Here is a 25,237-nt window from a genome sequence, read left to right as displayed (position 1 = left end):
ATCATGTGATAGATCACTCATCTGAACCAGTCAAAGACTCAGATATAGTCTTCTCACCTAACAAACGGTAGACAAGGATCGGAACACCGGGTTCCAGGTGGAAGTTGCCTTGAAGATGCAGTTAGAGCACTAGCCAATCTACCTTGATCACTTGGGGTGATAAGCGGGTAATGGCCCCTCAATAATCTTGCTGCTGAACTCCATGCTGCAAAAGGATCACCAGCTCGCATGGCTGCCGAAAGCATATCATTTAGTACATTCATTTGCAAAGTGCTCCACATCCCGTCTGCATCAGAGCTCAGAATATCCTTGCTTTCATCATCAGTTTGTTGGGCTTCCTTCCAGTAACATGTTTGTAATCATCAGATCAAATAGTTTAGACACTACTTTTAAAGCATCTGGATGACTACAAACATCCATTCATGACTACAAAAACACTACAACACTTACTTTGCTTGATTCATCCTTTTCCAGACGGGATGATTTGCTTTGAACATTGTAAGTCTTTGCTCCAAGTGTCAGGACTTGTAGTGCACTACTGGCCGACCATGGACTTTCTTGCTGGAGATAGAGCTGAGCCACCTGCCTTGAGAAAAATGCTGCCTTCCTTTCATAACCTAGACTACCAAAGATACGAGCAACCTCAACATACAAAATAAGTCGGTCACTAGCATCCACCATATTCTTAGCTCCTTCCACAGCACTCATTAACAGATCTGAAACTTCTTTTGCAAGCTCTTTCCTGCATGCCAGCCGAATGGTCAAAACACATGGAGAGATTGTGAGATTTAAGAGCTAGAAATGAGTACTCCAATCTTTTAGTTGCACTCAATCAAGAGGAATAGGATATTACCACCATAAAGGGCGATTTCCTGCTTCCACCCATTTTGCAGACTTAGGACAAGATATTTGGCAGACAAGTATGTGCAAGATATGGACAAGATATTTGGTAAACAAGTATGTACAAGATTTCATTTTTTCTTGTTTCTCTCGAAACCCTTGAAAAGGTGCAAGTCGACATTGCATGGCAATGTGAAATGGCTACAACCAATCGGGTTTCTCACATCGAGAATCTAGGTCAGTCAGTTGGTGTCTGGTCGGGCCAGTTTGCATTAAATTCTGATGAGTATGGAAGTGTGTGTGCACCTAAATGGAATTTGGGCCACACGCAAGTCATTGACAACTATATAAGTTGGGAGGGGTTAGAAAACTGACCCATAAGGGACATAATAGACACTCGTCAGCAAGAGAGGCTTCTGGAAGTCTAATCACCATCTGCAAGCTGGGCAGTTGAGGGGGCACCCAAGAAGAGAAGAGGGCACCTTGCGCTGATTTGGAGTGGATTTTCATGTTTGAAGCTTTAATTGGAAACTTTCCTTCTCTCCTATCTCATGTAGCGCGATGATTCCGCTCTCGTGCATCTCTCCCCTTTACACATATGGTAATGCCCCATTAGTTGGGCTTCTCAAATGACTACGTACAATCTTGTGGGTTTTATGCAAGCTTGCCAAGGCAAGAGCCTTCTGAACAGGAACCAGATTAGCTAATTGCTAATCCCCCACAGGTACGCATAGTTCCATCGTAACAGATTGCGAAACAAGAGCAGTTTTCTCGCATGAAAACTCGTCCAAATCAAAGGGAAGTGTCCCATTGCGTGCGACAGCTCCTGAGACACTCATAAATGTGTTTGCTAAAAACAATCCAAAACAGAGAATTACACCTTGGTGCGTTTATTTGCAGATTTAGGGTTTCGCACCAAAACTACAAGATAACACCCGGAAGTCTTGAGGAAGCCTTGAAGTGGTTGTACAAAAGTTTGGGCTTGTTGGGCGCATCTGTGTTCTCTTTCTTCTCAGTACTCTGTGTATAATTAACAAGTAAGTGAAGTTATACCGCCCTTTATTGTGTACTGGCTGGCTCCAGTTTCCTCCTCTATCCTCGTGGTTGAGCAGAGTTGTCACGGACCCTTTCCTCCTACATAATCATACATGGAGCTACTTGTTTGGCGGAGTCGAGGCGTCCATCTTTCGAAGACTGCTAAATTTCCCATTTCTCTCCTTTGATAGACGGTGAAGGCAGGTTCCGGATTTTTTTCCGTTTAGGGCCACATGGCTCAGTTGTAACTGTTATACAATTTTCAGCTTACGGCCTTCCGGCATGCTGATAATTGTATTACAAGGCTTGTTTTGAGTCTCTCCATCAGACTTGTTTTTTCTGTTGGGTGTGTGTGTGTGTCTGTGTGTGTGTGTGGGTGGTGATGGTTTTGGGTTGGGGGGGGGGGGGGGGGGGGGGGTGTTTGTGTATAGATGCATAGCAAAGGTCCATAGAAAACTGGCCTATAAGAGAAATCCATTACTAGTGTAAAATCCTTGTGGAGTGTGGACATCATGGAAATACAGAAATGGTAGGACCATCGATGAAGTGAATGTGATGGGCCAGAGAGAAAATGAAATGAAATGAAATGTTATATTAACGTCTTCAAAAGGCCAGAATGACCTATGAGACCAAACTGATACAAAGTGGTGAATCTGTTACAATGTCTGGGTACCTTAGTACTAAAGTACTAGGTGTGAAAAGTGTGAAAGTGAATGTGAAAAACTAAATACAAAGTATTAAATAAACTTCTTAGGAGCATTCTGGGTGTCTGGCTAGAATGCTTTTAATCCTTTGTTGTAGTCTCCTCCGGTGAAGTGTGCTTCTGCCTCTTGGTCTTGGTCGTCTCGATTTCCTAAGCTCAATCGCTCTGTCAATTAGGGTGCCTTTGGTATGAATGTGGGTACTCCTTTGTGTTGGCTGCTGGCCTCCTGCTTCCCCTTCCACTCCTGCTTCACTCGATCCGAAGAAATCTGTGATCTGCCTCTGAGGCTGTAGTGCTCTTTGTCTTCTCATTAGATTATCCCTGTGCCGATGTAGTTCCAGTAGGTACAAGCCTAAGCATCTTTGATCTTGGTATTGCATGATTCTATCTAGAGGTCCAAAGCCTTCTTTAAAGAGGCAGTGAAAACGTCCACGTATCTCGTAGTATACTGTGCAGTGGCATATGTAGTGTAATTCTGTCTCCGGCTCCATTCCGCATAACTTGCAAATTCTGCTTTCAGGTGGGATTCCCCTAAATCTGCCAAATTCAATTTCCAACTGGTGTGAGGATGTACGAATCTGACCAATAGCACATCTCAAACCATGAGACAGGTGGGTATCCATGTAACTCGAGCGAATCACAAATCCATCTTCAGATAGTTGTAGGAAGTTTTCTTTGTAGTCCGCCATCTTCGTGCCCAATTCTTGTGTAGGGTCTACCCATGTCCTCTTAGTATCCAACTGTATAAGATCCTGTCGAATGATTTTATTAATCTCCGTTCGTGTAATTGCCAGTGATGGAGCCTCAAGTGAGTATTGGAAGGGGGGTAATCTTTCCATACTGAACCCGTGTCTCTGAAACCACGATGACAGTTGCGCATACCAGCATGATGTATCCCCTTTCATTGCCAATTGTCGAGAGGATTCGAGGGCCAATCTAGTATATCGTTAGTTATTTGTATCCCACAAACCATGCATAAAGGACACTGATCTGGTAAGAGCTTCAATTTCTATCGGAGGGGCCGCTAGTTCCACTCGGGTAATCGAGTGTGGTACAGAGGCCTTGGCTCTAATCAATCGGGAAATCATAGATACCAAAGGTCTCTCCATTGACTTCCAATTATCCTAATCCATAGATGGTCCCCAAATCTGGACCCCATAAAGCATAGCCGAAGCCACCATAGTATCAAAGAGCCACAGTTTTGTTCGTGGTTCCTGAAACTGCACTTGTGAACACATCCTCTCCACAACCCTCCCAAGGCCGCAGAGGCTCTAGATAATCTAGCATCCGCTGCTTTCTTAAGAGTAAACTTCGGTCCTGCAAATACCACCCCAAGGTATGTGTATGCATCTGTGTACTCTACTGTATCCTGGCCATATGCAAATGTAGGTGCCGATCTCCTAACCCACTGCGGTGTGGTGTTAAACACCATAACTTTGGTTTTACCCAAGTTTACCGACAATCCACTGTCCTCCGCAAATTTATGTAAAGCATCTAGCTGCCTCTGCATTCCATTTGGTGATTCTGCTATCAATACAATATCATCTGCATACAACAGCAAAGGGATCCATGACCCTGCAAGTTGAGCACCTCTATCACCTTCTCTCTCAATGTAATCTGATACCTCATCGATGTACATACCAAATAAAGTAGGGGACAGTGGGCATCCCTGCTTTACTCCAACGGTGGAATGAACAACGTCGGAATCCCCTTCTGGAGTACGTACATAACCACTTACTGATCCGTATAAGGCCATGATCCCCCAAATAATCTCTTTGGGGACCCCTAACTCTTGCATCCTACGCATCAGTCTGGCCCTCACGCCCTTGGTACTGTATCAAAAGCTTTCCGAAAATCCACAAAGCAACAATATCCTTCTCCCGTTTGCTCTTCTTTCCTCAATAATGGCTCTGAGCGTAAGAATATGATCTAAAGTGGAATAACCCCTTCTGAATCCAGCTTGTCCTGTTGCCCTTATGCCCTCATTCTCTGCCCATCTACTCAATTTTTGTTCAAGAATGGATGCGTACAGTCGGGTCAAAGTGTGACCTACCATAATGGTACGGTAGTTCCCGGGTATCATAGGATCCCCTGACTTGAAAATAGGTACGATAGTAGATAATTTCCAAGATTCAGGGAATCCTTCACACATGACCCGATTAAACAGACGAGCAAGGACTTCTGAAAGTAGATCCCTGGCATGGATCAGATGTTCTGCTACTAAACCCTCATGATCATATGCTCTTCTTGTCTTCATCTTATCAATGGCTTTTTCCACCATTTCCGTAGTAAAGAAAGTACTAGTAGCAGGGCATGGCTCTAGAGGATCTGGTAATGGAGGTTGTCCAGATACCATATATAATGATGTTACATATTGACCCCAGATCCCACGAGAAGTGATCGTCGGATGCGGTGAGAGAGAGAGAGAGAGAGAGAGGGTAAAGCTGTTTACCATCTCTATTCATACGACCATTTTTTAAACTTTCCGTACAATTTTATCGTTCCTAAATTGGTTGTCACAAAACTAGCCGAATAGTCGCACATCATGCTTAATGATTTTGAATTCTTTCGAGATTTCTGCTGGACTGAGCATATCATGATAAAAGTCCAAGAAAGTAAATAATGTCTAAGAAAAGAGCTGAAATGACAAACACATCAAAAGGAGGCTGGAGACCTTGTGGCTTTTAAAACAGTTTTAAGATAACCAAAATAGGGAGAAAAGTATACACTACCTGCAAAGAAACCTTGAAAGCTTTAGTGTAGCCTCGAGTTCAAAAGCTGTGGCCGTTGCCCTACAAGCATGCAAGCACAGCTCTGAATTTTCTGACTACCACAAAATATTCATAAAAAATGGGTTGGTCTAACCTTCTGTACAGCTGTATAACCTCATAGTAACGAAACTTCACTTCATCTTCAATATATGGATCTCTGTGTCCCGAATTATGTATCTGCAATCATCAACCAAAAATCAGCTTGATCAATATAGAACAAGCATATACAACAATAATGATAGAGCCTGCTTACACTTCCACACAAAGCAAACTAAATCTAAGAAAAGGGTAGGGGCAACCAGCTAGTGTAATGACTGGAAGAGGGTCATGTATAATTATGGGTTCAGAATGCCATACAGTAGCCAATAAAGTTGAGTGAGCCGTTCTCATGGAATCGAATGCCATCTCCTAACTCTTTATCTGCTTGATCATATCAAAAGAATCAACGATCCTTTGTGAGTAAACAACGTGCAGTTACATCGCAACATGCTATCAATGCGGAAGATACAAAGCTCTCTCGCTTTAGCATGGGTCTTGAAGTCGTTGCAACACATCCAGCCAATATAATAAATCCAACTATTCCATCACAGCATAGGTAACAAGAGGATCCTCCCATCTAAACAAGAATCTAGGACCACCACCCTAAGGATATGTAGAAAACCAGAACTAGATGACAAGTTTGGATCCTCTCATATCACCATCTACTGTCAAAGGATACACTTGAAACCAAGAGGACATGTAAGGTTTTGATAAGACCATAGCTACCCAGAACGGGAAACTGGGAACGGCAGCGGGCATGGAATGCCATTCCCTATTACAGATACTCACATCTGAAACACGAAATGGGGACACAAAAGAGGAGGTTGGAATGGGAACAGGGAACGAAAATCTGTTCTGTCAAACTTTACCTTCTGGCATACTAAGCAACTGCGCACAAACTCTTCCACATCCTTTTTGAGTCTCGGCCAAAAGAAGTATCTCTCTACCCCCTTCATGGTGGTAGCAATGCTGCAGTGACCCGTATATGTGGACAGTGGCATTCAGTCATAACCTTTTCCCTCAACGGTTGTGTAACGCACAACATAGTCTTTCTCATCAAGTAGCCTTCCCGAAGGGAGTATCCAGCTATTGTCTCCCCATCCCGTATCCGTGCGAAAATATCTGCAAAATCTGTATCTGTGGCATAGTGATCGACCATATCCTAGAAGCTCCTATGATGTATCGCGGAAATAGCCAGAACCAACGGCTTCCGAGACAAAGCATCTGCCACCACATTCTTGAGTCCCTGCACATGGACAATCTGGAAGTGAAACTGTGACAAGATGTTCGAACTTCACCCACCGCATTTGCTTTTCTAAAAGCTGCTTCTGTGACAAGAAGTAGCGCAAACTCTGATGGTCTGTAAAGACAGTAAAATCCACTCCGAGTAGGTAATGCCGCCACTGAGTAAGAGCATGGATAACCGCCAAAAGCTCTTTCTCATATATTTGTGTTGTCACCTCCGGCCTAGAGAACAATCGGCTCTCGTAAGCAATGACATGGCCTTCTTGCATCAAGGCCGCACCCAGACTAGGTGATTAGGGGCTGAAAACAGAGAATTACAGCAACCGCACTCTGCTAAGAGAGCGTCTACGGCAGCTTCTCGCGATGAAACTTCACCAGAAGGTGTCTGACTGTGAGATCCCTTGTTCTTGACAATGGGAGCACAAGGCTACCACATATGTCGCAAGGGGCTGCTCTCAAGCTTCAATGGAGGGCTCCACCGCGTAGAGCACGCTCACATTAGGGGAGGTAGGTGCACTGCCAGCCCTGAAAATGGGGGAGGGGGGCTCCTAAATAGCCATCAGGGAGAGGGGGCGCTAGGAAGAGAGAGAGGGTGAGAGTGAGAGTGAGAGAGAGTTAGTTTACATTGGTAAGTGTGCAACTTGGCACACTTACTTTAAAAACTTAAAAACCATTCAACTTTTGACTTTAAAAACTTCTAGCTCATTAATTAAAAATGTGCAACTAACTAACAAATGCTACTAATGATTCTTTTATGAGAACACCAAAGGTCTGCCGGCGCAATGCCGCACTTGCACTGCACCGCCTTTACCTGTTCACACTTGTCCGGCCGCCTGCCCTGGCACGGACCATTAAATTTAATTTAACGAAACTTACCCTAAGGCTTTATTAGCTTCATTATCCTTAGGGTCACTGTTCTAAGGACCCCATCTCATTCATGTGCTTGTACTGACGCGCGTATTTTTCCTGAGCCTAAAATCTGAGGCTACTGCTTACCCCTTTCTGAAGACCCAATTTCCCAATCACTAGGGCTTCAGGGTAATTTATGCTAAGGTCCCTCTGAGGTGTTGTGGCCCGCATTTAGGCTCACCTGAGGCCTTAGAACTGCTAGGTCTATTCTGGTGTGCACACAACTAATTAGATAATTCTTTTCTCGTAAATAAATTAATTATTTACAAAGTCTGACTTAGTTATATCCCTCTTGGTTCTAAACAGTTGACCTCAACTGTAGAGCGTCAACATAACTGTGCAAGATGTCAAGGTAGTCCTTGAGATCGGACTCAGTCATCCACTTTGCATCTAAAGGAGTGTAATTCTTGAACTTGACTAAATACTTTCGATGTAGACTCCCCGACTTGAGTTGTCTCTCCGAGTGGTGTATTATCTGTTCAGGTTGAAGGATTTCCTCAGTCTCTTCGACTTCTGGAGGATCTTCTTGTACGGGCGCCACTAGAGGAGGTCCAACATAGGGTCGGAGGAGACTGACATGAAAAGCATTATGGATTCGCCAATTATAAGGTAAATCCAATCTGAAAGTCACATCATTGACTTTATCTGTAATTTTGAAAGGGCCGTAGAATCTATGGGAAAGTTTGACAACTTTCCCTTTGCCGACCCGCTTTTTCAATCTAGCTTTCTCAAACCGAAGCAGGACATATTGTCCTTTTTCAAGATTGAGATTCCTTCTGTGCTTGTCTGCTTTTCTCTTCTGTTGCTCTTGAGTACGAAGAATCGCTTGCTTTACTTGTTGATGGGCAATATCAATATTGCGCACAAATTCATCTGCGGCGAAGATGTTTTCTTTGGTCACCATAATAGGAAGTAAGAGTGGCTTCCCGTAAATAATTTCGAAGGGGGCTTTACCAGTTGAGGAATGTATAGTATTATTATACGCAAACTCAACTATTGGTAAGTATTGTTCCCATTCGGATTGTCGTTCCGAAACATAGCACTTGAGGAGATCTAAAACAGTGGCATTAGCGATTTCGCTTTGACCGTCTGTTTGAGGATGATAAGCTGATGAAAAATCAAGCTTAGTTCCCAAGTTTTCAAACAATGCCTGCCAAAATAGACTAGTCATGCGGGGATCTCTATCGCTGACAATAGTCTTTGGCAATCCATGGTGTTTAAAAATCTGAGCTAGAAATATTCTAGCCATGTGATCAGCTTTGATCATCTTCTTTACTGGAAGAAAATGGGCTTGCTTACTGAATCTGTCTACTATAGTCCAGATTGCATCATTTCCATTCTTGGATCGAGGAAGATCCGTAATAAAATCCATGGCAATACTTTCCCATGGCGTGTTAGGCACAGGGAGCGGCTGAAGCTTGCCATAAACTTTATGTCTGTCATATTTTACCTTTTGGCAGACTAAACACGCACGTACATATTTTTCAATGTCCGCACGGAGTGTTGGCCAAAAGAAATACCTTTCGAGGGCACTAGTGGTGGAAGCAATTCCCCGATGCCCGGCATAAGGAGAATTATGTGCTTCATCCATCACCTTTTGTCGTAAGGGCTGAGCTATGCATATTGCTTGTTGACGATAGAGTGTATTATCCCTGATAGAATAAGGTGGCTTTGAGTGACCACCTTGAAGATCTGCCTAAATTGTGGCGAAGTCTGGATCTTGAGGATACATCTCGCTGAGAGATTCTAGTTCCTCATGATAAATTGTTGTTAGTGCATTGATCTTTGGACGCCTGGAGAGAGCATCTGCAACTGCATTCTTTGTTCTAGAAGTGTGTAAAATCTGAAAATGAAACATTGAAAGAAAGTTGGCCCATCTCATCTGCTTTTCTGATAACTTTCTCTGTGTGAGAAAGTAGCGAAGACTTTGATGATCTGTCTTGATAATAAAATCAGCTCCTAATAGGTAGTGTTTCCAAATGGAAAGAGCATGAATTACTGCCATTAGCTCTTTTTCGTATATGGGGGCATGCAACTCTGCATCTTTAAGGCGCCGACTTTCATAGGCTATCGCGTGACCCTCTTGGTTCAAAACTGCTCCTACACAATCTCCAGATGCATCGCAGTATACCTCGAAAGATTTGCGAAGATCAGGGACGGTGAGAACAGGTCCGTGACTGAGTAGATACTTAAGCTTTTCGAAAGCTTGTTTTTGTCCAGACCCCCAATGGAATGGAATCCGCTTCTTTGTCAGGTCATGGAGGGGACCTGCTATCGCGGCAAAAGCTCGAATGAAACGCCGATAATAAGAACAGAGGCCAAGGAAACTTCGTACATCATGTTCTGTAGTTGGCGTAGGCCATTCTACAACTGCTTGAATCTTATCAGGGTCCATTCTCACCTGGTTGTGAGATACTATATGGCCCAAATAGTGGATTTCTTTTAGAAAGAACTCACTCTTCTTAGCATTCACAAATAATTTGTGTTTGCGTAATTCTTCAAACACTAAGGCGAGATGCTTATAGTGTTCGTCTTCCGTCTCTGAGAAGATTAAGACGTCATCAAAGAAAACGCCTGTAAAGCTTCTGTATGAGTGGAAGATTCTATCCATCATTCTGTTGAATGTAGCTGGTGCATTAGTGAGCCCAAAAGGCATCACTAGAAATTCATACAACCCGAAGGTTGTTCTAAATGAAGTCTTATGCACATTCTGAGGAGCTATGCGGATTTGATGATAACCGCTCTTCAAGTCTATACGACTAAAGACACTGGCTCCTTGTAACTTATCAAGAATGTCGTCAATCCGAGGGATTGGAAATCGATTCTTGATTGTGATCTTGTTTAGAGATCTATAGTCTATGCACATGCGGAATGTGCCATCCTTTTTCTGTACTAGCAAGACAGGTGAACAATATGGAGAAGTACTAGGCCTTATTAAGCCCTTCTCCAAAAGTTCGTTAACCTGCTTGAGAATTTCCTCTTGCTGCATTAGACTAACTCGATAAGGGGGCTGATTTGGAGGAGAACTTCCTGGGATCAAATCAATTGTATGATCCTCAGGTCGCGAAGGTGGGAGTTCATTTGGAAGTTCATCTGCAAAACAATCTTTATATCTTTCTATTAACTTAAGTCTTTTTTTGCTCTAGAGAGGAAGAAAGTTGTGAAACAGACACATCTCTCTCTCTTGCAAAAATCAAGTACGCTGAAACACACTTTTTCATTTCTTTCTTGATGGCAATGTGATTGGCGATAGGAATACGCCAATCACCTGCATCTGCAAGTACAAGATACTCCTTTCCTTTATGAGCAAAAGATAAGGTTTTCTGAACACAGTCTGGAATGGGATGCATCTTGTAGTGCCAAGGCATTCCCAAGATAACATCGCATCCTTCAAGTGAAGCTAGTGAGAAAGACTCTTGATCCTTGAAGTCGTCGACCTTTAGATTCAACTTCCCTATGATTGGAGTAGAGTTTGAGTTCTTCCCTTTGAAAGCAGATTGCGCTTGAATAGAGACTCCAAAACGATTGGGCTGCAAGTTCAAGTCGCCAGCTAGCTTGGTAGAGATGAAGTTGTCTGTACTACCAAGGTCAAACAAAATAAGAGCCCGCTGGTTGTTGATAATACCCCATGCTTTGAGAAGAGCTCTTTCTTTTCCATCCTTGGTTGTATTTCCCTGTACATCTGGGACTGCATTGGAAGAGGGTGGTTGTCACAAAGTGATGACGTGGCGGACAACAGAAACCCTAATTTCTGCCAGAAACCCTAAAATTCCTGCAAACCCTAAATTCCGGAAATCGCGGAGACGGATTATTATTATAAAAAAAATAAAAAAATTTGGAAACTGATGAGCGACGCGAATTTTGCTTTTGCTTTTTTTTTATAAAAAAAGAGAAAAGACTCTCTAAGAGAGAGAGAGAACTGATGCTTTTGATTTTAAAAGCTTTTGGGGCTCTGCTTTTGGGCATCCCTTGTACCCTTTAAATTAGTGGTGAGGGCCTCACTTCTCAGAGCATCTGGACGCAAAGTCTGAGAGTGAAACCCTAACTGCTCTCTTGTACTTTGATGATTGATTAATATAAAAAGAAATACCGAAAGGGGCGCCAGTCTTTGGGCCCAATATCTCTAGGCACGGAACTCCGCCGGGCCAGTGCAAATCTATTGTGATCTGTGAATTGTTTTGAAGTGGTAATTTGGTACTGTCGCGGTTGATTCTTGACTTGGAGTGTCCAAGTCTGTTACAGTGGTATCAGAGCACGGTCGATTTCTCTTCTACGGGAAATCCGATCCCCGAATTTTTTTCCGCGGCACCTATGGCTTCAGGCAATGATCAGTCGACTCCCTCTGCATCTGGAGATGCGGGCGCTGGGATCACAACGAAGATTCAGGCAGAGAGTATGGCCCGCCTTGGCCTACTTAGGCGGAGCGGCAAGAGATAGAGCATCGCCAGTTGATCAGCGATGCAACAAAGATGATGCGCAATTTTGCCAAGGACCCGAAGATGGCAAAATATATGAACCAGACCTCTTTGAAACAGGTACAGATGGAGTGGCAGAGAACCACAACACCACTCCCGAAACCCGCTCTCAAGAAACCTTCTGCCTCCAAGAAATATACGGAGAAGGAACTGGAGAACGGTTTACCTTGGGTCTACCTACAGAGATCCGAGAACACTGCTTGGAACAGAAGTCAGCTTCTATTCAAGAGTTGATGAGTCATGCGAAGCGGGGCTTTGCAATTCACTCTGGCAGTCTGACCTACCCCACAGATGAGGCCATGACACAACAAGCCGAACAGACTTCTGGGAATGAAAGTAGAATGAAAAAGAGCAACCCAGAGAAAAAAAAGGATGCACGACCCAAGCTTACTCCTGAGGAGAGAGCTCGCTTCATCAGAGAGGGGAAGTGCTTTGGATGCGGGGAACATGGACATATTTCCGCGAAGTGCCCTGATACGGCACAGAAAGAACAGCATGATAAAAACGACGACAAGTCTGAGAGTTCGAGAGCAGCTGAGGAATGTGGCAGAAAAGGCAGATAGAAAAGCAGAACTGGTACCACATGGCGTGGGACCTGCACCGAATCTAATGAATGAAAGTACAAACTTTGCCGCTTTCGGGGCAAAGCGAAGGATCAGGAAGCTCTTTTGAAGGAGCCAAGGCCAACTTCTTTTCACTTGGAATTGGCGGCTCGATTTGGAACTACGCCCAACAGACTGACGCCACAGGCGGAGGTAGTTCGACTGGCACCCGGATGGATGTTGCCATTACACCGAGCATTGGCAAACTTCGTTTGCAATGACAGGGGTGTTCAGGGCACGTGAGTGACGTTCTACTCGGGATCCCTTGGTACCACAAGAACTACGCCGTGGTTGACTACCAGGCCGAGAAAGCGACTTTGATAAATGAAGGGTTTACAGATTGTACTTGATGAACTTCAGTTTTCTTACTCATTCTTTTGGGAGAACTGAACGATGGATAAAGGTTGAATATGTTTTGACCTGAAGAAAAGAACGCCAAGATTTTTTTTCTCCACGCTCATGCCGATTGCTTTTGAGAGGGCCTGAAGATCATACCATTGATCTGATATCTAGAATCACGCCACCGAATCGGCCACCTTATCGTGTGAGCCGAGTACAGAATGAAACGATTATGAACTCAATGAAAGACCTCTTGGAAAAGGGTCTTGTCCAGCCTAGTACTTCACCGTATTGCTCTCCAGTGTTGTTGGTTTTGAAGAGAGACGGATCTTGGAGAATGTGCATCGATTATAGCACTCTCAACGAAATCACCATCAAGAACAGATTTCCGATTCCTAGGATCGAGGATATACTCGAAAGGTTACAGGGATCCTCGTGCTTTAGCAGGATTGACTTGAAGAGTGGATATCATCAGATCAGGATAGCACCATGAGATGTCTACAAGACAGCTTTTCGGACGACTTTTGGGTTATTTGAGTTTTTGGTGATGCCTTTTGGCTTAACCAATGCTCCTGCGACATTTAACCGGATGATGGACAGGATTTTTCGAGAGTACAGACTATTTGTTGGCACTTTCTTTGACGACATCATTGTTTTCTCCAAGAATGAGGCAGAACACAGAGATCATCTGCTTCAAGTCTTTCAGCAGGAGTGCGAATGGACCTGGCCAAGATAGAGACTATCCGTGATTGGCCCGATTTGAGGAATGTCCATGAAGTTAGAAGCTTCTTGGGATTGTGTTCGTACTACAGGCGGTTCATACGAAAGTTTGCAGAGGTTGCTTCCCCTTTGCATACCTTGACACAGAAAGGAGTACCTTTTTCGTGGGGACCCACAGAGGTGACTGCCTTTCGGACATTGAAAGAGAAATTGACTACGAGACCTATTTTGACTTTGCCGGACTTGCAGAAGTCATTTGAAGTATATTGTGATGCTTGTGGTCGTAGTCTGGGTACGGTCTTGATGTAAGAAGGCCATGTCATAGCTTACGAGAGCCGTTTGTTCTCTAGGCCGGAGATGACAGCACAGATCTATGGGAAAGAGCTTTTGGTGGTTATCCATGCTCTTACTCAGTGGCGGCATTACCTACTCGGAGCGGATTTTACTGTCTTTACAGACCATCAGAGTTGGCGCTACTTCTTGTCATAGAAGCAGCTTTCGGAAAAGCAGATGCGGTGGACGAACATCTTATCATAGTTCCACTTCCAGATTGTCCATGTGCAGGGACAGAAGAATGTGGTGGCAGATGCTTTGTCTCGAAAATCGTTGGTTCTGGCTATTTCCGCGATACATCATAGGAGCTTCGAGGATATGGTCGATCAGTATGCCACAGATACAGATTTTGCAGATATTTTCACACGGATACGAGATGGGGAGACAGTAGCGAGATACTTCCTTCGGGAAGGCTACTTGATGAAAAAGACTGTTGTGCGTTACACAGCCGTTGAGGGAAAAGGTTATGAATGAATGCCACTGTCCACCTTTTACGGGTCACCGCGGCATTGCTACCACCATGAAAGGGGTAGAGAGATACTTCTTTGGGCCGAGACTCAAAAAGGATGTGGAAGAGTTTGTGCGCAATTGCTCAGTATGCCAGAAGGTCAAGTTTGACAGGCATAAGGCACAGGGATTGTTACAGCCTTTACCCATACCCACCCACCCCTGGGAAAGTATTGCAATGGATTTCATTTTTGATCTCCCGAGAACACAGAGTGGTGACGATGGTATCTGGACTGTTATTGACAGATTTAGCAAACACGCTCATTTCATTCCAGTGAAGAAAACAGTCAAGCCGGATCACTTGGCGAGACTGTTTGTGGCCCAGATTTTCAGATTACATGGCATGCCTGAGACAATTGTCTCCAACAGAGACCCCAGATTTACGAGTTTGTTTTGGAAGGCAATTTGGGAGAACATTGGCACGCGGTTGCAGTTCTCGTCATCGTTCCACCCGCAGACTGACGGGCAATCCGAGATTGCCAATTCAGTGGTTCTAGATTTATTGAAGTCTTATATCTCAGATCAGAAGACTCAATGGGAAAGATTTTTACCTTTGGTGGAATTTGTCTACAATAACACGATACACTCTTCGACGGGGAAGACGCCATGTGAGATTGTTGAAACTGCTGCGAAGGTTCCATCCTTCCTGAGCACGAAAGATTAGAAATTTGAAGCGGATGAATATTCGCGAGACTTGGATACGGCTTTTGCCAAGGTTCGCGAGACTTTGTAGAAGTCTCAAGAACGACAGAAAAAGGCAGCGGATCGCCATCGTCGCGACATGAAATTGAAGGAGGATGATTGGGTGCTCTTACGTTTTGAGAAGGCACGCCTACGAAAGAAAAAGGGAAAGGAGAGGCTTTTTCCAAAGCTTCGTATGCGATACTATGGCCCTTTCCAGATTACTGAAAAGATAAATGAAGTCTCCTTCCGACTGAAACTGCCAGATACTTGGAGGATTCACAATGCATTTCATGTGAGTCTCTTGAAACCTTTTAGAGGTGATGTGCCTGATGATGGGGAGCTTGATAAGCAACCCGAAATGGAAGAAAACGAGGAGATCCTTGTTCCTGAACAGATTTTGGCACATAAGGATACGAAGAATAAGGGTAAAGTCCGAAGGCGGTTCTTGGTTAAGTTCAAGAATTATCCTGCACTTGATGCGAAGTGGATGGAGGAGGAGGACCTAGCAGATACTCCTCAGATTGTGAAACTTTACCTCGATGCTTTTGGTTTAGCATAGTCTACTCCAAATGGAACCCAGAATTCAGCTTGGCCGGAGATCTGGTGCAGGGGGATGCACAAGAGGGGAGTCACTCCACTCCTTTGTCAACAGATGCCTTGATTTAGATACTAGAGTCACTGATGTCTCTTTGAGCTTCAGGGATACTGAGAGCTGACAGTATTCTGCTGTATGACTTTATGAAATGGAATTCCTGATTATGATACTGATTTGTTCTTGACTTCTTGTGAGTGCAGGAACTGATAGACGAAATGACTGCAGCATTTTGGTCTGATTGATCTCGAATAGACATGGTTGCAATAGGGGTTAGTCAATCGGACATCGTTGAGGTCCCGATTGGACCTGGATGTGATTGCTAGCTACATTGCCGATAAATCATGGTCTAAGATCCGAATGAATGTTGAATGTCATGTGATGTCCTGTGATGTTTGGTGATGTCCTGTGATGTCGTGTGATGTGACTGTCGATTTTGTACATGTGCTAGATGTGTGTTCCTAGTACGTAGGTACTAACAGTCAGTGTCTGCTAAGACGGTTTATGGCTTTTGTCGGTTTTGCAGGCGTAATCGCGGTCGATTACAATGCTTTCAAGAGGGGGGTATGTCACAAAGTGATGACGTGGCGGACAGCAGAAACCCTAATTTCTGCCAGAAACCCTAAAATTCTTGCAATATATATATATATATATATATATATATATATATATTGGAAAATGATGAGCGACGCGAATTTTGCTTTTGCTTTCTTTTTATAAAAAAAGAGAAAAGACTCTCTAAGAGAGAGAGAGAGAGAACTGATGCTTTTGATTATATATGCTTTTGGGGCTCTGCTTTTGGGCATCCCTTGTACCCTTTAAATTAGTGGTGAGGGCCTCACTTCTCAGAGCATCTGGACGCAGAGTCTGAGAGTGAAACCCTAACCGCTCTCTTGTACTTTGATGATTGATTAATATAAAAAGAAATACCGAAAGGGGCGCCAGTCTTTGGGGCCAATATCTCTAGGCACGGAACTCCGCCGGGCCAGTGCAAATCTATTGTGATCTGTGAATTGTTTTGAAGTGGTAATTTGGTACTGTCGCGGTTGATTCTTGACTTGGAGTGTCCAAGTCTGTTACAGTGGTTGTGGAGGTTTGGTTGGACAGTCACCCTTCATATGACCAACTTGTCCGCACTTGAAGCATCTTCCTTCACTAATGTAGATTCGCAACTCAGCAGGAGAGAGATATCTCCCTTTCTTGGGCTGATTTGGCTTTGCTTCTGCTTCGGAGGCGGTTCTTTTCTTCTTTTGAGAAGAAGTAGAAGAGGTAGGCTGCTCATGGAGAGCCTTCTGCTTGGCATGGTAAGTGCTTTGCTCCATCTTCCTGGGAGTACCCTTGTCATGTATTCCATCAGCTATGCGGGCTGATTCCATAAGTATCTGCAAGTTACCTCGAGGGTAAAGCTTCATAGTCTTTTGCAAGGCTTCATGCAAACCTGCTTCAAACTTGCGCATCTTCTCCGAATCGTCAATCTTCTTGAATGGAGTGACTTTCAAGAGAACGTCCCAAAACCTATCCACATAGCATGGAACAGTTTCGTTCTCTGACCGCAACTTCAAATTGGCGGATGAAAGCCAAAGCTGTCATTATCACGCCGTCCATTGTAGGTGTCGAATTTCACATCTTTATCTCCCAACTTGAATGTTTTCTGCCTATGGTGTTTCTTCTTATGGTGCTCCTTCTTTCTATGCTTAGACTCCTTGTGGACAGGAGTCCTTTCCCTTGAATGCACTTCTTGCTGCAACGGATCGTCGAGAAACATGTCTTCCGGAGCAACTATGTCATCCAGATCCTTCATGAAAGAGAACTGAGGGGAATCAGGGGGATCCTGCTCTTGAACTTTTGGATTAAACCACACATGACGTTCTAGAGGTTTCTTCTGCCTCTTGTGCATGCGGGAGGTTCCAATCAAAGGATCTTTCCTTGGTTGTGGCGCCTTTGGGTTCTGCGGGATTTCTCCCGACCCCATCGGCATTTTCTCCTTCCCTTTTTCAAGAGTATGGAGAATCTTTTGGACTTCTGGATGGGAGAGAGCTTTCTCTAACTCTTCCACCTGCTGTTGAAGGAGAGAGAACTCTATCTCGCGTCCTCCCATTTCTGCAGTCTGCCAAGAGTCGTCAATCCCTTCAGGAAGAGAGAGAGGACCTTGCTCTGATACCACTGTCACAAAAATACGGAAGCGTAAACTGACGTTTAATTGCACTTCAAATACTCAAGAGAATTAGAGGGAGAGAGAAAACTTGACACTCCATTGGGGACCAGAAGATAGGTTGGTCTCCCCCCATAAAGAGAATTTCTTTATTACTAAGGGAGAATCTTTACAAGCACAGGAACGGGGCATACGCCCGTCCTCTATTCTTTCTTCTGTTCTGTTCTGACTACTGACTGAGAAAGTGTTTCCACTTTCTTACTGCTTAGGGGATTTCCCCTCTTCTGCGAGACTGGTTGGAAGCTCTCGAAAAGAGAGTCTATCTTCCGAAACAGCTCATCGGAAGCTCTCACAGAGGAGAGTCCATCTTCCGTTATGTGTTGCCTTCATGCTCATTCATTCGTGCATCGAACACAAAAGAGAAACAAGCAAAATGCACACGCGCATGCTTGCTGTAATTTTCTGCACATAACCTGAAATTCTTACCTGTGCACACCCCTACGCCGAAACAGAGGTTTTCTTCGCGATGGAATCACGCCAAACTTGATGTAGACTTAGGATAAGGAGAGAGAAAATAATTTCTATGGCTGATCTGCTGAAAACAGCCCTAATCGAGGTGATTAGGGGCTGAAAACAGAGAATTACAGCAACCGCACTCTGCTAAGAGAGCGTCTACGGCAGCTTCTCGCGATGAAACTTCACCAGAAGGTGTCTATGACTGTGAGATCCCTTGTTCTTGACAATGGGAGCACAAGGCTACCACATATGTCGCAAGGGGCTGCTCTCAAGCTTCAATGGAGGGCTCCACCGCGTAGAGCACGCTCACATTAGGGGAGGTAGGTGCACTGCCAGCCCTGAAAATGGGGGAGGGGGGCTCCTAAATAGCCATCAGGGAGAGGGGGCGCTAGAAAGAGAGAGAGGGTGAGAGTGAGAGTGAGAGAGAGTTAGTTTGCATTGGTAAGTGTGCAACTTGGCACACTTACTTTAAAAACTTAAAAACCATTCAACTTTTGACTTTAAAAACTTCTAGCTCATTAATTAAAAATGTGCAACTAACTAACAAATGCTACTAATGATTCTTTTATGAGAACACCAAAGGTCTGCCGGCGCAATGCCGCACTTACACTGCACCGCCTTTACCTGTTCACACTTGTTCGGTCGCCTGCCCGGGCACGGACCGTTAAATTTAATTTAACGAAACTTACCCTAAGGCTTTATTAGCTTTATTATCCTTAGGGTCACTGTACTAAGGACCCCATCTCATTCATGCGCTTGTACTGACGCGCGTATTTTTCCTGAGCCTAAAATCTGAGGCTACTGCTTACCCCTTTCTGAAGACCCGATTTCCCAATCACTAGGGCTTCAGGGTAATTTCTGCTAAGGTTCCTCTGAGGTGTTGTGGCCCACATTTAGGCTCACCTGAGGCCTTAGAACTGCTAGGTCTATTCTGGTGTGCACACAACTAATAAGATAATTCTTTTCTCGTAAATAAATTAATTATTTACAAAGTCTGACTTAGTTACAGCATCGCCGATCAATTGACGACGCTTCATCTCTCTTTGCTCCGCCTGAGTAGGCCGAGGCGGGCCATACTCTCTGTCTGAATCTTCGTTGTGATCCCTGCCCGCATCTCCGGATGTAGAGGGAGTCGACTGATCCTTGCGTGAAGCCATAGGTGCCGCAGAAAAAATTGGGGATCGGATTTCCTGTAGAAGAGAAATCGGCCGTGCTCTAATTCCACTGTAACAGACCTGGACACTCCAAGTCAAGAATCAATCGCGACAGCACCAAATAACCACTACAAACAATTCACAGATCACAATAGATTTGCACTGGCCCGGCGGAGTTCCGTGCCTAGAGATATTGGCCCCAAAGACTGACGCCCCTTTCGGTATTTCTTTTTGAAAATCAATGTCAGAGTACAAGAGCGGATAGGGTTTCACTCTCAAACTCTGCGTCCAGATGCTCTGAGAAGTGAGGCCCTCACCGCTTATAAAAAGATTACAAGGGATGCCTAAAAGCAGAGCCCCAAAAGCCTGAAAGCAAAAGCAACTTCTCTCTCTCTCTCTCTCTCTCTCTCTCTCTCTCTCTCTCTCTGGGAGTCAAAAAATAAAGCAATTTAACCCTTTCTCTCTCTCAATTTCATGCGTAGCCAAAAACCAGCTAAGAATGCGTCGCTCATGCTTTTTTTTTCAGCTTTCCGTGATTCCCGCCGCAAAATCCGGAAGCCTCCGTACACTGCTGCCACGTGGCACTACCCCGCCTGATTAGGGTTTCCAATCAGCAGTTAGGGTTAGGGTTTCCAGAAATTAGGGTTTCTGCTGTCAATAGCCACGTCATCACTTTGTGACATGAACAAAATCTTCCACAAACACGTCTCGTGAAACGAAGATACGCTTTGTTTGCGGATGGTACAACCTGCAACCTTCGCTTTCAATATTGTAACCAACAAAAATGCAGCCTTTATCACCGAATTTTCTACGCTACGTTTGTGGCACCAAAGCATAAGTTAAACAATCAAAAACGCGCATGTGGTCAATAAAAGGCTTGCTATCATGCCATGCTTCATAAGGAGTCATAGACTGCAAAGCTTTCGTAGGACACCTGTTTAGTACATAAGTGTTACACATGATAGCCTCAAGCCAAAACGAACGCAACAAAGCCTGACTTTTGACCATGCATCGTGCCATTTCTGTGAGGGACCTGTTTTTCCTCTCAAAAACACCATTTCGCTGAGGTATATACGAAACTGTACATTGGTGTTTTATCCCACGATTAGCCAAAAATGCATTAAACTCATGAGACATATACTCCCCCCCTCGATCTGAACGGAGGGTGTCCATAGTACATTTAGAGACATTTTCAACCATAGCCAGAAATTGCTTGATGTCACGTGACAAATCCAACCCCATGTGTCTGTGGACAAGCTACAGCATGATCAGGGTTCAGTCAGTCCAGTCAGTCTAGATTTAGAAGTGATTTGGCACTTTTGTGAGTCTGTTCGCAGACCGTGCATGCCCAGACACTTAGTGTAGATGCATATCCTCTGGTTGCACACAGCATGATCATAAGCATTCCCATCAGAATCCTTCAGGGGAATTTTCCAATGCATTTAGCCTATTTTACCTATTTTTGACATTTTTCACTTATTATTTTAAGTGACTTTTGTTGGCAAGTAGGTAGGGCAAATTGAGTAAGTTTGTATATAAGCAAACCTAGACTAGCACTAATTGGCAGAAAAGGTAGCAGGAGCACTCGCTCAACAGGCAACTTCTCAGCAGAACCCCAAGCCCTAGTGTTTTTTCTCCGCAGCAACCACCTAGCGTTTTTGGACCAGATCAACCAGCGTTTTTGCTCTTGCAGATCCCTAGCGACAGAAGACTCAACAAGAGACCTAAAGGTTTTCACCTGCAGGCCATCCGGCGACAACACAACCATTTTCAGCCCTAGCGTTTTTTATTTGCAGATCAGCCCCAGCGTTTTGCAGATTAACCGCGACGGAACATCAAGAACCACCAGCGTTTTCAGTTTTCAGCCCTTAGACATCGCAAATCAAGTCCCGAACCTCACAGATCTCACCTTCTCGCAGCAGTTCCCTACCGCACGATCAGTTTACGCAAGGTTTACAGTTTCATCCCGGAAAACGCAGATTTCAGCATATGCGTTTTCAGCGCGTCGTCGTTGCATCGTAGTCATCGACATCGTCACCGACATAAAGTCAGAATTCAGCAGATAGAAGATTTGCAGATTTCAGCCCCTCTTGTCGTCGTCGACATCGTCAGCAAGTCCAAGCATTGTAGAGATTTGTGCAATCATAAGTAGACCGCTCTCGCCGTAGAGAGTGGGGCCTTCGGAGGAGGGTTTTACAACATCTCCGGTGTCATATTCTCTTCTCTATCTCTCAGTCTCATGCACCTTCACGCACAGTGTCCATTCACTTTGTTTGTGTCCATTGCACTCTCTCATTAAAGAACGGAAGGCTCTCCCTTCCGTAAGTAAAAGGGAACCTTGAGCACAATTCGGAGCACTCATCTTGAGCAAAGTTCAAACATTCATTCCGTTGCACCTAACACTTGAAGCACATAAATACTTCAGATTTAGCTTTATGCGGATACACCCATGCATGCCTCGATTAATCATCATGAAAATCACGAAGAAGTACAGGTAATTACCCAAGGACACTTTTTGCATAGGCCCACAAACATCACTATGCACAAGTTGCAATCTGCATGTGGCCCGACTAAACCGTCCTTTGGAACCTTTGAACGCTACATCTTACCCAAAATACAACCTTCACAAGCATGCTTCACAAGTGCTTCAAGAGGTGGCAAAGAAGCAACCATATCAGATTTCTGCAAACGTAGTAAATTGAAAAAATTCATATGCCCAGAATGTGCATGCCAAAGTTTTGCATCTGCAACAGCCTTTGAATCCACGACTCCATTTGCAAAATTCTGCCCGCACTTGTCATACAAAGTGAGCTTATACAGCCCAAGGCATAAAATGCCAGATGTAACAATTTCATCATCAAAACTGAGATCATGAACTATGCTTCTGTCATCCACAAATTTCAAAAGACCAAGTCTAGCAAGTACGGATACAAACAAACGGTTCTTCTTGATCCCAGGTACATAAAGTGCATCAACAACTGTGAAAGAACAACCATTTGCAGCGTGTGATCCATTGCTCACTGCTCCTCTTTATGGAAGGAGGTTAAAAATTGTCAACTATCTCTCATACAAGCCCACATACATAAGACAATGCCTGGGTAATGCCCCTCTTTGTAATAAGCTCGCCATCATTTAGTTGCCATGGGATAGTAGTCCACAAGTTCTATCCAATAGTACATAATTGCTCTCGAGAATTCCATGCTTCACTAAGTCCTCTTGATTTGATCACTTGTTCTACATTGCAATGGGCAATAGATCATTAGTGCCCATATCCTTGATCTGCAAAGTTGTATTGCCTAGATTTGGCAATTGTTGGTAACATTTCGTTCATGTAGGTGCTCTCTATGTAGACGTGATAGCACTTTCTGGTCCCGTTGTAAGAGAGACAGCCTCGAGAGAGGTAAACAAGTCACGATGTGATGTAATGTGCTTTGCAACACCACTGTCAAAGTACCACAAATGTGAATCTATTGCAACTGACATAATGGATCATATGTGTACTCTGCACTAAATGCACACTCTGCATCTACATCAGCATCACAATCTCCTTTCACAGAAGATTCTACAATAGTTGTACTTGTAGTAGAAACTGACTCTTTCTTCTTGGCCTCTTTTGCATTCAATTTAGCACACTGCTTCATCAAGTAATCATTAGCTTTGCAATAATGGCAACGCATCTTCTTTTTGCCCTTTTCACCGGAATTCCCAGATGAGGTGTTGCCAGCAGAAGCAATCGAATCAGGTGATTTGCCACTCACCGAAGAACCATTAGAAGTGGCTACATTGTTGTTACCACCTTTTCTTTGAGCAACAATAAAAGCATGTTCAATTGCACGCTGTTTAGCCCTGTTTTTCCTTGAAAGTGACTCTTGCAACAGCAATGTGCATATTGCATCAAACTTGACAACATCAGGATTTCCTTGGGTCATAAGTCTCCAAGTACTAGCAAAAGTTTGATAGGAACATGGCAATGCATCAAGAACAGTCTGCACAAGGGAACTGTCTGAAATGACTTCGCCTTCAGAATCGAGTTGCTCATTAATATCCTTCATACCATCAAGGGAAGTGTCCATGTCATCTTCCTCATGCATAATCTTGGACTCCAGCTCTACACAGCAATGCAATTTTACTATTTAGCCTCATTGCGACTTGCATAAAGACCAGCTAGAATATCCCACGCTTGTTTAGTTTATTTAGCAGAGCGAATGTGAGGAGTAATAGTGCCCTTCACAGATAATGCAATTAATGCATAAGCCTGCGCATCTCTAACATCCCAACGAGCCTGCTCAGCTGTAGGCAAAACAACTCTAGCAGCAACAACCCTACCACCAAAACCTGCAACATCCTGAACATCGCACGTATCCACAGAACCAGGACGTACATCAATGCCCTACACAACATTCCAAACACCGACACAAGAACATGTTGCATAATTGTCCCCATCCAATTTTTCCTCAGCAGCAAACATCTTGAACACGTTTGTGTTGTTGTCAGCCATGGCAAATGCCTCCACCCTAATGTGAAAACTCTCCGAAAAGAGGAGAAACGAAGCGGGACTACATGTGCTATATAGTACAACCCGATGAAGATTGTAAGAGACTTTTTTCCAAAACAAGCTAGTCATTCGAAGGGTTGAGAGGTCTATCGCTCACTGTTGCTGCCCGCAATCCCCTCGCCATCGCTAAACCCCCCCTCCCCCCCCTCGTACACTGCCTGCCCACAGCTCACAGCGCGCTGCCCACTGCCTGCCCTTTGCCCGCAGCTCACAGTGTGCTGCCCACTGCCTGCCCTCTGTCCACAGCTCGCTGCCCTCTGCCCGTAGCTCACAGCGCGCTGTCCACTGCTCGCCCCCTGCTCACTTCCCGTCCCGTGCGCCCTACCCCTAGCCCGTAGCCATTCATTGCATCCCCCCTTGCCCCCCCCCCCCCGGGCGGGTCCTGCACGGTTGATTTCGTCAGCACCTTCGACGTGCTCGGTCCACCAGAGGGCCACTGTTCGTCGACGTCACTTCGCCCCTTCTCCACAGCAACAGACATTGATGGAGGCTCATGCTCCACCTCAGAGGGATTCTGAAGAAGCCCCCTCGCCCGACCCTACAGAGCCTACCATTCGACTCGCTCTTTCGCCGACAGAGAAAGCGAGCCTCACAGCAGAGGTGGAACGCCTTCAGGCGACTTCCCTCATCTGCAAGATTCTCAACACCAGACCCAACAGAGGAGAGGTGCGTGATCTTCTCCAGGCCCGCCTTCTCACAAGGTGGGGAAGATCTTGGATGTTCAATTCCTCGGACGCAGCTACTATCAGATAGAGTTCGAGAACTCCGAGATGGCGTCCAAGGTCATCGCAATGAGCCCCTTGGCCATCCGAGCAGTTCAAGCCCACTTTCGACAGTGGAGGCATGGTTTTGATCCAGCTATAGATGTTCTGGAAGAGGAGGCAGACCTTCCCACCTCCGTCTGCTTCCCTCGTTTGAGGAGGGAGTACCTGCGACTCTTGTCCAGGATAGGTTCAAAGATTGGGATTGTCCTAGAGACACCTCGCACGGCAGCCTCTGTAGTTGCCAAGGGGGCCGGCAGCCCCTCCGTACGTGATCTGGTTCAGGACACCCACTCTCTCCCGAA

At 44.8% G+C, this 25,237-nt stretch overlaps 1 protein-coding gene across 3 annotated transcripts in view; it reads right to left on the bottom strand.

Moving 5' to 3' along the window:
- Positions 1-25,237, bottom strand: part of TRS120 (transport protein TRS120) — a 57,450-nt gene that overhangs the window by 2,823 nt on the left and 29,390 nt on the right. For all 3 annotated transcript variants that reach the window (XM_086508661.1, XM_086508660.1, XM_086508662.1), the window contains exons 4-7: positions 5,444-5,526; positions 5,311-5,370; positions 451-742; positions 58-338 (exon numbers count right to left, since the gene is read on the bottom strand). In XM_086508661.1, the coding sequence (XP_086364787.1) occupies positions 58-338; positions 451-742; positions 5,311-5,370; positions 5,444-5,526 (716 nt within the window). The remainder of the gene's footprint in view (positions 1-57; positions 339-450; positions 743-5,310; positions 5,371-5,443; positions 5,527-25,237) is intronic.

The sequence above is a fragment of the Adiantum capillus-veneris genome, chromosome 3, assembly GCF_014529385.1.
Source record: "Adiantum capillus-veneris isolate H3 chromosome 3, ASM1452938v2, whole genome shotgun sequence".
In the NCBI taxonomy this organism is placed as follows: domain Eukaryota; kingdom Viridiplantae; phylum Streptophyta; class Polypodiopsida; order Polypodiales; family Pteridaceae; genus Adiantum; species Adiantum capillus-veneris.
The sequence above is the reverse complement of the archived record's forward strand: the minus strand, read 5'-3'. Positions and strand labels throughout refer to the sequence as shown.